The sequence below is a fragment of the Sus scrofa genome, chromosome 4 (genome assembly GCF_000003025.6).
Source record: "Sus scrofa isolate TJ Tabasco breed Duroc chromosome 4, Sscrofa11.1, whole genome shotgun sequence".
In the NCBI taxonomy this organism is placed as follows: Eukaryota; Metazoa; Chordata; class Mammalia; order Artiodactyla; family Suidae; genus Sus; species Sus scrofa.
The window spans coordinates 105020846-105032983 of NC_010446.5; the positions used below are offsets into that span (position 1 = coordinate 105020846).

At 49.9% G+C, this 12138-nt stretch overlaps 1 protein-coding gene across 2 annotated transcripts in view; it reads right to left on the reverse strand.

The window, feature by feature from the left end:
• The window catches only part of VANGL1 (VANGL planar cell polarity protein 1), a 54513-nt gene that overhangs the window by 26505 nt on the left and 15870 nt on the right, over positions 1–12138 (reverse strand). For both annotated transcript variants that reach the window (XM_001929540.5, XM_013997257.2), the window contains exons 3-4: positions 9050–9182; positions 3312–3919 (exon numbers count right to left, since the gene is read on the reverse strand). In XM_001929540.5, coding sequence (XP_001929575.1) covers positions 3312–3919; positions 9050–9182 — 741 coding nt within the window. The remainder of the gene's footprint in view (positions 1–3311; positions 3920–9049; positions 9183–12138) is intronic.

The window sequence follows — 12138 nt, forward strand, 5'->3', positions numbered from 1 at the left end:
CAAACCCCATTCCTGCCCGCAAGCAAGGCTCTGCAAGTACCTTTTCTGAGGCCTAAAGGAGAAGCACATTTTCTTTAAGAAACTGAAGAATAGGCATTCTTCTGACTATTCTCAAAAATAGATCAGCTGACTCAATAAAATCGTCTTTGAAAACAAAACCACAAAAGAACTCACCATCGCTCTGCACCTCAGCCCGACGGGAGGCTGCTCCAGAGAGGGCCTTGCAGAAAGGGGGTTGGTGGGGGGTTAGGGGTGGACTGGCCTGATTCCGGCTGGGTCTGGGGATGACCTGCCCTTGTCTGTTCTGATGACTGCTTCCCTCCTGTCCATTTCTACACTTCACAAAAGGCCTTGGAAGTTCTATTTCTGGCCCAGTGACTCTTGCAGCCACTGCTGGGTTTAGACCAGATTTAGCCCAAGGCTCAGCGGGTGACAGGCTCATGCAGGCCAGCAGGGACAGGCAGGTGCCCTGCCCCCGGCCTCGCAGCCTGGTGGTCTCTCAGGGACCAGCCCCACCTGAAGGCTCTGGGAAGAAAGAGGCCGCTCCTTCTCTGGCCGTCTTTCCTACCCCACTGCCTGGGTCTCCACATGAGGGACAAGGGAGGCCTTCCTGACGGCAGGAGAGGAGGAAAACAATGAGAAGGAGCTGGAAGGAAGATACAGGGCCACCCCTGGCTGCCTTCGGTCTCCCTGGGGCACTGGGACAAGCGGCTTTAGGATTAGCGAGTGAGGACTGGACAGCTGTTGGTGACAGTGAGGACAACCACGGGGGGTCTGCAGTGGGTCCCGGGCCCCACAGTGCAATCAGCCCTGCCCCTCCGGCCCAGGCCCACCCCTGGCCAGCGTAGCCATGTGGTGGAACCAGGGCCACCCCCAACTTCTGCGGGCACCCTGTCCTAGGGCTGTTCTGTGTCCCCGCCTCACGCCACCGTGATCCACAGGCAGAGCAAACAGCGTCAAGGGAGGAGGGAATGAGGGCCCTGGAGGAGGCCTGCCGGGACGACCGCGAGCAAGGAGCCGCCCTTCCCCTTCCCACCTCCACGGGCGGGATCCACACCAGCCAGGGCTGAGCCGCGACCCAAAACCACCGCAGGCCTCGCTGCGGGCCAGTGTCTCAGCTGCTAACCCTGACGCAGTCCCAAATGTCGCTCAGCTCCGTGAGCAGAGCCCGACCTCTCTCCACCCTCCTGAGCTTTAGCAAAACCTGTCCAGTCCTCAGATGGACGGGTGGCTGGGCTTTACTGCTGCCACTGCCTGAAATCCCCCATCGTCCTCCATTCCCATCACCCATTCCGAGGCCTGTGCTGGCACCTGCCTGCTGCACAGCATTGCATGTCTCTCCAAGGAATTCCAGACTAGAGCCTTGGAGGCAGCCTTCCTGAGTCTCTGGAGCCCCAGGCCTGGGCTCTGCACGTGGCAGATGTTTACTACAAGTCTGCTGGTCACTCTCCAAAGCCAAAGAGGGTAAAGAAAGCTGTCTGAGATGAAGACGTAGCAGTCACTTACTTGCCTTCAGAGCCCCAGGGGCACCGCCTAAGGACTCACTCACTACCCTGGATCTGCTGTGCAGAGCATGTCAGTCAGACACTGATCCCCTCCAAGGACTGGTCAAGGTGACAGGTGCCTTGAACGCTAAACCACCCAGTTCTCGAGTGGCAGGAGCTGAACCAGACAAATGAGAGACGATTTGTGCCAACACCAAAATGGTTTGGTAGTACAATTCGCTCCAAACCAGAGTTGGGGCACCTCTTGGGGCCCAGCCAAAACGATGACAAAGCCCACTGTTCTGGTCCCCACCAAGGTGCCCTCGGCATCTTGGCTGCTTCGCAGCATCACAGCAGTAACAGCTACAATGAACAAAGTGCTTACAATACGTGAAGCGGGCTACACACATCAACATACAGAGCTGGGGGAGGCAGGGCAGCCCTACGAGGGGACGACAGCAGACACCCCAGGCTACTCTTTCACCTGGGAACCATCTGTGTGCTGCCTGCATGCCTTGCTCAAGGCCAGGCGCTAAAGAGGAGTAAGGCACAGCATCTGTCCTCAGGGAGCCCAGAGTTTGTGGATAAAAACAAAAACAGGCTGGTAACACAAAGTAAGGGATGCTCTAAAGGCAGCGTTCACTCAGGCCTGGCTTGGTGGTGTCTGGCTAGCCATGTATTTTTGCGTAAATTACATTTCTACATAAATTCCCTAAACCCCATTTCCTCTTCTGTAATGTAGGGATTAAGTGTACCTACATCAAAGAGTTCTGTGAAGCCTATCTTGGGGTAAATAAAAACGAAACAAAATAAAATAAAATAAATAATCATGACCACTCTTCTAGTTAACCACTAAAAGATAACCATTAAAAGAATTACATTTTAGGAGTTCCCATCGTGGCGCAGCAGAAACAAATCTGACTAGGATCCATGAGGACGCAGCTTCCATCCCTGGCCTCGCTCAGTGAGTTAAGGATCCGGCATTGCCATGAGCTGTGGTGTAGGTCACAGATGTGGCTCAGGTCTGGTGTTGCTGTGGCTGTGGTGTAGGCCGGCGGCTACAGCTCCAATTCGACCCCTAGCCTGGGAACGTCCATATGCTGTGGGAGCTGCCCTAAAAAACAAACAACAACAAGAAAAAGAAAAAGAATTACGTTTTATGCAGACATTTGAAAAATGACATCTTAATGTTCTTCTAACTTTTTCTCATGCATATATTTTCAAAAGATTCAGTTCTGACAAATTTGGAGTCTCTAACCTGCACTTGATCCTCTACTGGAGGGTCACTGGGGTGACCACATACTTTACTGCCCAAACCAGGAAACCTCCGAGAGTGGGAGAAAAGGCAATGATTAAACACTCCACTGGGACAACAAGGTAAACCAGATGTACCATCAGGAACAAAATGGAACTGCTGCTCACTCTGGCGATCCTTCCCAGGTTGGTGTCGGGGCAAGGTCAGCAGCCATCACTAAGGCTTCTCTCCTCCGTCACTTTTAAGAGCTGCCAACAACTTTGCAAACAGGACCAATAAAACTCCAAACTGCATGGGAGCTAGTACTTGTGCCACCCGTCCAGAAGTCAGGAGAGTCTATGTGCATGAATATCCCCACCACACACACACACACACACACACACACACATGCACACATGCACGCACGCACTCGCACACACGCACACGCACATACCCACAGAGCCTCCCAAAACCTGAAACAAAGAGTCAGACCCTGGTCACCGTCCTCCTCATCAGCCCTCACTTGCCGAAGACCAGCTGTCGTCAAGAAAGGCCATCGCTGGTCCCTTCTGCCCCCGGGAGATCCCCCTCACCTCAGGTGTCCCAAGCTGTAGAAGCGGGACTCGCCGTCGGTGGAGCGGACCACCTGCAGCGTGAACATGGGCTGCAGCTGCCTGAGCTCCAGCAGGACGATGGCCAGGTAGTGGATGAAGAGGAGGGCGTCCACGAGGGAGACGGCGTATTGCACGATGCCCTGGTAATTCCGGTCCCGAGAGTCCAAGATGCGGACCCCGTAGAAAAGCCAATAGGAGACGACGAAAAGAAAGATGAGGACCAAGAGAAGAGCACGGAACACGAAGACCCGCGGCACGTCGGCTCTCTGCTTGCGGAAAAACAGCGCCCAGGTGCCGATGAGCAGAATGAGGAGCTTGAAGGCCACGGAAATGAAGAGTCCCTCGCAGATGGTGCCGCAAGGCTCCAGCTCGTCCCGCCACAGGATGGGGGGCAGCAGGATGAAGGCGATGGGGGTGAGGAAGACCAGGAGTCCGAGCACCGCGGCCACCGTGAGGCCCAGGTAGCGCCTGCAGTCCAGCCCCACGCTGTCCTCCATGTCCTTGCTGATGCGGGCGATGTCCTCCTGCGAGATGCTGTGCTCCGATGTGCCCGTGATGGCCGTGGTGGTCTCGCCCCAGTTGTCATCCTGGCGGGGAGAGAACAGTGAGGACAGAGAGCCAGGGGGAGGCACGGGGGACAGGGAGGGCCCACCTCCTCCAGCACCCCACACGCGTGGGCTTCCTTTGCAATGGAGGCTTAACAATTTAAACAGAGGAATTTTTTTTTTTGGCTGCACTAGCGGCCTGCAGAAGTTCCCTGGCCAGGGATCAAACCCGCACCACTGCAGCAACCAGAGCCGCTACGGTGATAATGCTGGATCCTTAACCCACTGAGCCACAAGGGAACTCCCAGGACTTCTTTAACACTTTTCACTGGAATTGTTCCCAATGGACCCTATGTTTACCTTTTCAAATAGAGAAAACATAATGCATCTGGTCTGTGTGTTTGGGTGATTCGTCACCACAACAGGAATTACCACCCGCTGTGTTGGAAGCCCTGAGCGGCTCTGGGACAGACAAGCCGGCTGTTAGACCAGCATATTGAAGGTTACCTGCATTTTCTTCTCAATTCCTGGCTGGGTTATAGAGGCTTACGAAGTCCAATGGCTGGAGGGGGGAGCTCTGCTATGCCCTCCAGGAGCTCGGAGGAGAGAAGATCTTGCAAAGGAGGGACCTTATATTGCTACAGACACATCAAAGCCCACCCGTCACTGGTACCCACACTTCTGAAACCTCCGTGAGGTTCGCACAACCCATTTAATAAACACACGCATCAAGAACTCTGTGACAACATTTCTTACTGAACAAGCCAAGCAGATTAGAGCATCTCTGGCCAGGACAGCTCAAAAATTCCTCCCCAAACACACATTCTCATGACAAACTAAACACCAAGCGCATGAAAATATGGAGATTACTAGAATGTGTGCCTTTTGCTTGCTTGCTTTCATTTTCCGGCTGTCTCTCGCTTTTTAAAGTCTGAGGTAGTTTGGAGTAATTGTCTCTTCGTTTAACGTGATCCAGTAATTAGGGTTTTCAAGGATTTTGCTCTTTCACTGGCAACTATGACTCTACGCCAAAGCAACAGCACAGCAAGAAGGCAATGAAAAGCCACGTACGATCCAAAGAGGTTTTGCTTCAGAGATTCGTGTATATGATTTAACTTGGAAAAAAATAGACATAGCGGTAAGTTGGGTGAAATTAATATGGAAGATATCAACTTAGAAAAATCTAGCCTAAGTTAATACCTGAGTCAGCCAGATAAGATCTCACAGCCACACGAAAACCTCAAATCTAGTCACAATCAAAAAATATGATTCACAGGAGTTCAGCAGAAACAAATCAGACTAGCATCCATGAGGATGCAGGTTCGATCCCTGGCCTTGCCCAGGGGGTTAAGGATCCAGCGTTGCTGTGAACTGTGGTGTAGGTAAAGGTGGCTCGGATCCTGTGTTATTGTGCCTGTGGTGTAGTCCGGCAGCTGCAGCTCCGATTCGACCCCTAGTCTGGGAACCTGCATATGCCACGGGTGCGGCGGCCCTAGAAAGACAAAAAAAAAAAAAAATTAATTAATTAAAAAATGTATATATATATATGATTCATGAAATGCATGGGCTCTGGCAAGAAACAGTGACAGTGATGACGGCCAAGGTCTTGACCTTCAACTCGGAAAGTTACAGGTATCACGTACTCTGAGAGAAACTACTGTTTAAGACAACAGCCACGTGCAACCATGACTCTGAAACACTGCTGGCGGAAGTCTAAATGGTACAGTCACTTTCGGAAACTAGTCTGGCAGTTCCATACAAATGTAAATGTGCACTCAACAACGGTACTGCCTAGCAATTCCGCCCCCGGGTTTTTACCCCAAGTGAATGAAAACACATGTCCACAAAAAGATCCATACAAGGACGTTCTCAACAGCTTTATTTTCGCAAGAGCCAAAACCCAATGCAACTCAAAGGCCTGTGTCCATCAGGAGACTGGACAACAAATGGTGGTATATGCAGACACTGACCACCACCCAGCAAAAACAAAAAAGCATGAAGTGCCCAAACACACGGAAACATGGGTAAATCTTGAAGTTATTATGCTGAGTGGAAAAAAGTCCAAAGCAGAAGACTATGATTCCATTATATTAAAGTCCCAAACAGGCAAAACGAATCTACAGCAGGAGAAATCAAAACAGGGGTGGCTCTGGAGGGATGGAGGGCCGGGACTGACTGGGAAAAGCGTAAGAGAACTTCCTCGAATGAGAGAACTACATATATCTTGACAGGAGTGTGGGTTATATGGGTTTATCCAGCTGCTACAACTTTTCAAACCGCACATGTAAGATCTGCTCATGTCTCTGTGTAAATTTACCTCAGTTTTGAAAAAAAGAAAAAAAAAACCACAAGCATGGAGAGAAACAGCCACACATCCAAAGCTGGATAGCTTGCTTTAACACAAGGTGAGTTTACAGACCATGCAAAGTAACTCCTTGTGTAGCACTTTTAGTCAGGTCAAATGCTGGATTCCAGGTTTTGCCTTGGGTCTAATATTCAGTTGATGATCAGTACTGAAATAATGACCTTAGCTGACTTAGCTACTTACCCTCTTTCCCGCCAAGGCATTGCTAACTAAATCTCCTGTCCATTTTAAGAAAGTGTGCACATCGGTGCCTAAAAAATGAAGACACCCAAGGGTCTTCCTGAGCTTGAGGTTCTTAGAAGAGAAAGGGTCTCAGTTCTTCGAACCCAGTCCCCTAGACTTTCAGTGAAGACAGCAAGGCCCACAAAAGTTGGGACTGTCCAAAGTCTTTTTTTTTTTGCTATTTCTTTGGGCCGCTTCTGCGGCATATGGAGGTTCCCAGGCTAGGGGTCGAATTGGAGCTATAGCCACCGGCCTACGCCAGAGCCACAGCAACGCGGGATCCGAGCCGCGTCTGCAACCTACACCACAGCTCACGGCAACGCCGGATCCTTAACCCACTGAGCAAGGGCAGGGACGGAACCCGCAACCTCATGGTTCCTAGTCGGATTCGTTAACCACTGCGCCACGACGGGAACTCCAGGACTGTCCAAAGTCATACAGCTGCTGAGAGGTGCAGCCTCCAGAGGTCCACTTCAATGCTTTTCCCTGACCTCCTCTTCCGGACGGTTGCACCAGAACTTCCTAATGGAGCCTCCCAGATGGAGAGAGGATGCACAGAAGAAATGCCTTCACAGTGGGCCACCCGCGCCTCTGAATTCACATCCAGAAGGAAACTGACTCCTGTAGCACTTAAGGGAGGGCAGGGGTGGTCCAATCTCAGGATTGGCCCCATTCATGCCATCATCCAACCATTCTTCTCAGCCTCTGGCCCTGCATCCCTACGACCGCCCCAGAGCCAAGGCAGTGCAATAATAACGACTGAAGACATTTACTTATTTATTTATTTACTTTTTGGTATTCTTGTCCAGATTGGGGTTTTTTTTAATTTATTTTTTAATTAATTAATGTATTTATTTATTTTGTCTTTTGTCTTTTTAGGGCTGCATCTGTGGCATATGGAGGTTCCCAGGCTAGGGGTCTAATCAGAGCTGTAGCTGCCGGCCTACGCCTCAGCCACCACAACGTCAGATCCGAGCCTCGTCTGTGACCTACACCACAGCTTACGGCAACACCAGATCCTCAGCCCACTGAGCAAGGCCGGGGATCAAACCCGCAACCTCATGGTTCCTAGTCAGTTTCGTTTCCACTGCGCACAGACGGGAACTCCTACTTTTTTCATTACAGTTGATTTACAGTGTTCTGTCAATTTCTATTGTACAGCAAAGTGACCCAGTCATACATACATACATATATATGTATATTCTTTTTCTCACATGATCCTCCATCATGTTCCATCACAAGTGACAAGATAGAGTTCCCAGTGCTACAGAGCAGGCTCTCATTGCTTACCCACTCCAAATGCAATAGTTGACACCTCCTAACCCCAGACTCCCAGTCCATCTTACTCCCTCCCTCCGCCCAAGTCTATTCTCCAAGTCCATGAGTTTCTTTTCTGTGGAAAGGCTCAACTGTGCCATATATTAGATTTCAGATATAAGTGATATCATATGGTATCTGGCTTTCTCTTTCTGACTTATCACTGAACAAACCCCCATTCAACCACGGCTGCAGCTTTGGATTCCAAGAGCCTCCTGTGTGCTCTGAAGAATTCCAATTTCGGTCCATCTCTCTGCTTATAAAGGCCTATCTGTCTGTACCTGTAGGTACACACAAATATATGCTTACCTCTATCTTTACAGCTGTGTGGGCACATATCAGTTTATTGGGGGCCAAGACAGGACATGCATAGACTTCAAGAGCTGTGGAGGCTGTGCAAACACATTTCTGAGTGTAGCTCAGATGTTTGGCTTAAATCGCATGGACTGCAAGACAGTTGGGGTCCAGAGAGCATACACACAAGGTTTTTAAAAAAAAATTAATGAAGAGTCTATATTTTAAAATTTGAGTGATTTCACATAAAATCCTCATCTCCAGCTTTTTAAAAATACCTCAAGACAGAGTAGCATGGAACACCTGTATTCCTGTGCAGTGAGAAGCGTTTGGAGCTGAGCAGTTGCTGTTCCCTTGGCAGAGGAAATGCATTCTCCAGGTACCAGGGGCTCCATCACTCCACGCCACAGCCCTACCCTGATGTGCCATATGGATGGCTACTTATCCCCAAGCTACCCTGATGTGTTTTGCCGCTTCTGTGCAGCGCAAGGTCTATTGTATTCACCTTTGTTTTCCTACCAGGCCTCTGAGTGTGCAGCCCCTGTTTGATCCCATGCCTAGTAGTGAGGCTCCACCTGGGCTGTCCCAACCTCTCTGCAATTCTCCCCAACATGACTCAGGGTGAGCGAGTTTCCTTCTCTCTTACACTGCTCTGCTTTGGAATGAGTCTCTAGAGCCTGCAGCCTGCAACCTTCCCTTCCCTGCCCTGTCGTCAGCCTTGCTGGCTTCTGTTCAACACCATTCAAAGCAGGCCCACCAATCACACTTCAGACGAATCCCTGGGCCAGCCAGTGGTAGGCCAGGCTGTCCTTAGACCCACCAGAAACCACAGGACATAGATAAACTAATTAACATGCTGGAAAAATAAAGATAAAAACCCAAGAGAACCTATCGCAACAAGACTTGGGAAAACATTTACAGAAAAGAGGCTTGATCAAGTGGCAGTGTACTTACAGACTGCCTTTGATCCCTACCTGAGCGTCCTCTGTCCGAGTAGAATCATTTGCCAACAGGGGCTCTCCGGTGGGAGCTTGAATGGTGACTGATTTTTCTGACCCTCTGCCATCCTTACTCCGGGGTGATCTGTGCCTCTCTCTATTTCTTTCCCTGGGGGGAAAAAAAAATCAGCTAGCACATTTATCCATATTAATTCTTATTAAATCATGTTATAAATTTCCTTTTTTTTTTTTCTGGCTGTACCCATGGCACATCAAAGTTCTTGGGCCAGGGATCGAATCCAAGCCACAGCCGCGACCTCCGGCACGGCTGTGGCAACGCCAGATCCTTAATCTGCAGCACTGGTCCGGGTATTGAACCTGTGCCACCACAAAGACAATGCCTTAACCTGCTACGCCACAGCAGGAACTCCCATAAATTTCATTTTGAATTAAAGAAATTCTACATAGGAGTTCCCGTCGTGGCGCAGTGGTTAACGAATCCGACTAGGAACCATGAGGTTGCGGGTTCGGTCCCTGCCCTTGCTCAGTGGGTTAACGATCCGACGTTGCCGTGAGCTGTGGTGTAGGTCGCAGACGCGGCTCGGATCCCGCGTTGCTGTGGCTCTGGCGTAGGCCGGTGGCTACAGCTCCGATTCAACCCCTAGCCTGGGAACCTCCATATGCCGCGGGAGCGGCCCAAGAAATAGCAACAACAACAACAACAACAACAACAGACAAAAAGACAAAAAAAAAAAAAAAAAAAAAAAAAAGAAATTCTACATATACATACACATGGTGCCAGCATCCACTCATCACCAGCCCCACTGCAAGGAATAAGCAGATCTCACTCCCTAGTTACTGTTTTCTTCGTGCCACTCCAAGACCCAAAACAAAGACTGTCACTGCTCTTCTGTCAACAGTGCCCATCTTTTTTCAAAGCCTAACCTCGTGAATTTTAGAATTTCTGTCGGGGAAGGCACATTTCATTGTAAAATTATGGACTTGATTTGATTATAACTTGCCTAAACTTATCTCCTAGGACTGTTTTTATTGGGACAACACAGCAAAATACTTAAGCTTTGGTCTGTCTGAAAAAATCTGGGCCACACTGGACAAGAAGAAAAGAAAGGGAATTCTAAACCGATACAGAAAATCCTACCCCATTGGACAAGAAGAAAAGAAAGGGAATTCTAAACCGATACAGAAAATCATTTACTTCTCATTCCTACAAATTCACAATTAAAAGTCCTTCCCATAGGTTCTACCTGAATTCAAAGACACCCACAGGAACAGATAAAAGCCAGGATACCAAGAGGTGCATAGCGCGTGCGTGCGTGCGTGCGTGCGTGCGTGTGTGTGTTTTCAGGCCTCTTGAGGAAAGCAAGCTGCTGCATCATTTTATCCCAGATGAACTTCCAGGGTGACTATGAAAGTACTCAGACTATGAAAGTACCCAGACATTACAAAAGGCATCAATCAGTGCGCAAAGCCCAGGGGTCATCATCTGGGCATTAACCACCTAGGAGACCGGCGCCCCGCACACCCACCCGAGACCAGTCAACCCAGGAGCCCCACCAAAGCCCTTCAGTGGCCAAGAGTAAGTTTCCTCAGCCTGTGTCACACAGGCCATCCTGACATCAATCCTCCTTCCTGCCCCCACCTGCCCTCCTCCCCAAGGTCTCCCAGGCAGGACAGAAGCACGGCACACGCAGACTAGAGACAAATGGTCAGATGTCAGTCCTGCCTCTACTTGGTAAGTGCGCCTGCACAAGTTACTCAATCTGCCAACGAGAGAATGTCGCTTACCAGGGGCTGGGAAAGGATTCAGTCACTAGGCACCGTAGCTGCTGACCTTCAACACACCGTGAGAGGAGCTCAGGACAGAGGTCGGGAGGGAGGCACTCTATGCTCTGAGAAAACTGGCAGAACAGGCCTTCGGAAAACCAGGTCTCTTCATAAGAGTTTATGAACCCAATTGCTTGCATCTTCTCAGACCCAGAAAAGCACTAAAATCATTAACAGAGACATCCGCTTATCGTGACCAGCAGCAACCTCCTGGTGACCAGCAGCGACCTCCTGCCAAGATGCATGCTAGACGGCCTGCACCCCTTCGCCAGGTTCTATATTCCATTTGGAGCAGCTCCTCAGGGCTGTCTGATAGGCTGTCTCCCAGGCTCTGGTCCTCAGGGAGCCCCAAATCAAAGTGAACTCATGGCTCTCACACGGCACATTTGATTGCAGTGGACAAGCCTTGGAAAATCTCAGTTTGCTCATCCATGAAATGGGGATAATGATCACACCACCGAGATACAGGGACGGGAAATAACACACAGCAGCTGATGTCATTTCTGTCACCATTCGAGCACTGCAAAGAAGAGTGACTTGGCTTGGTGTGTTCCTTGGAGAAAGAGAAGAAAAAAGAGCTTTCCACACACGGGGTCAAATCCCCTCCCCCTACACAGCAGCCCTCCTATTCACCCTACTGCTTAGCCAACAAAACCACACCAGGCTTCCTGTGGTCGAACTTCCGCCTTATGGATACCTCCCTAGAATAAGCACTGGAAAATTCCTTCAAAGGGCAGGGAGGTGTTAGCTGTCCCAGAGGTGCTTTCAGTGACAGCATCTCTAATCCCTAGAGCAGAATTTATCACCATGATCTCTTGCTAACATAGAGTCCAGAAGGAGATGTGCTCTGGTCAACTCTGGGGTTTTACTTTAACTGGGCAACTAGGCGAACAGCTGAGATGTGTCTACCCAGAGATGTGTCTATCACATGCCATCACTCCACTCCCGACCCCAATTGACAGGGCAGCCTACTAAGTCCTATCCAATCCTAACAATCACCCTAAGAGGTATTATTGTCCCATTTTACAGATGATAAAACTGAGGCTCAGAGAGGTTAAGCAACTCCTCGAAGTCATGGTAAGTGGCAGAACAGGATGTGAACCCACTGCCTCGATTCGTACGGGTCATGTCGCACTGATCTGAAGAGCAACTGCAAGATGCTGCGGCATAAGGATCCCTGATGCTCATTCTCACAGCCTGAACGCGATGAACGACCAGGGCTGTGGCACCTGCCTTTGAAGCTACACTTAGCAGTCAGGACTGGACCGTGACCTTGGACA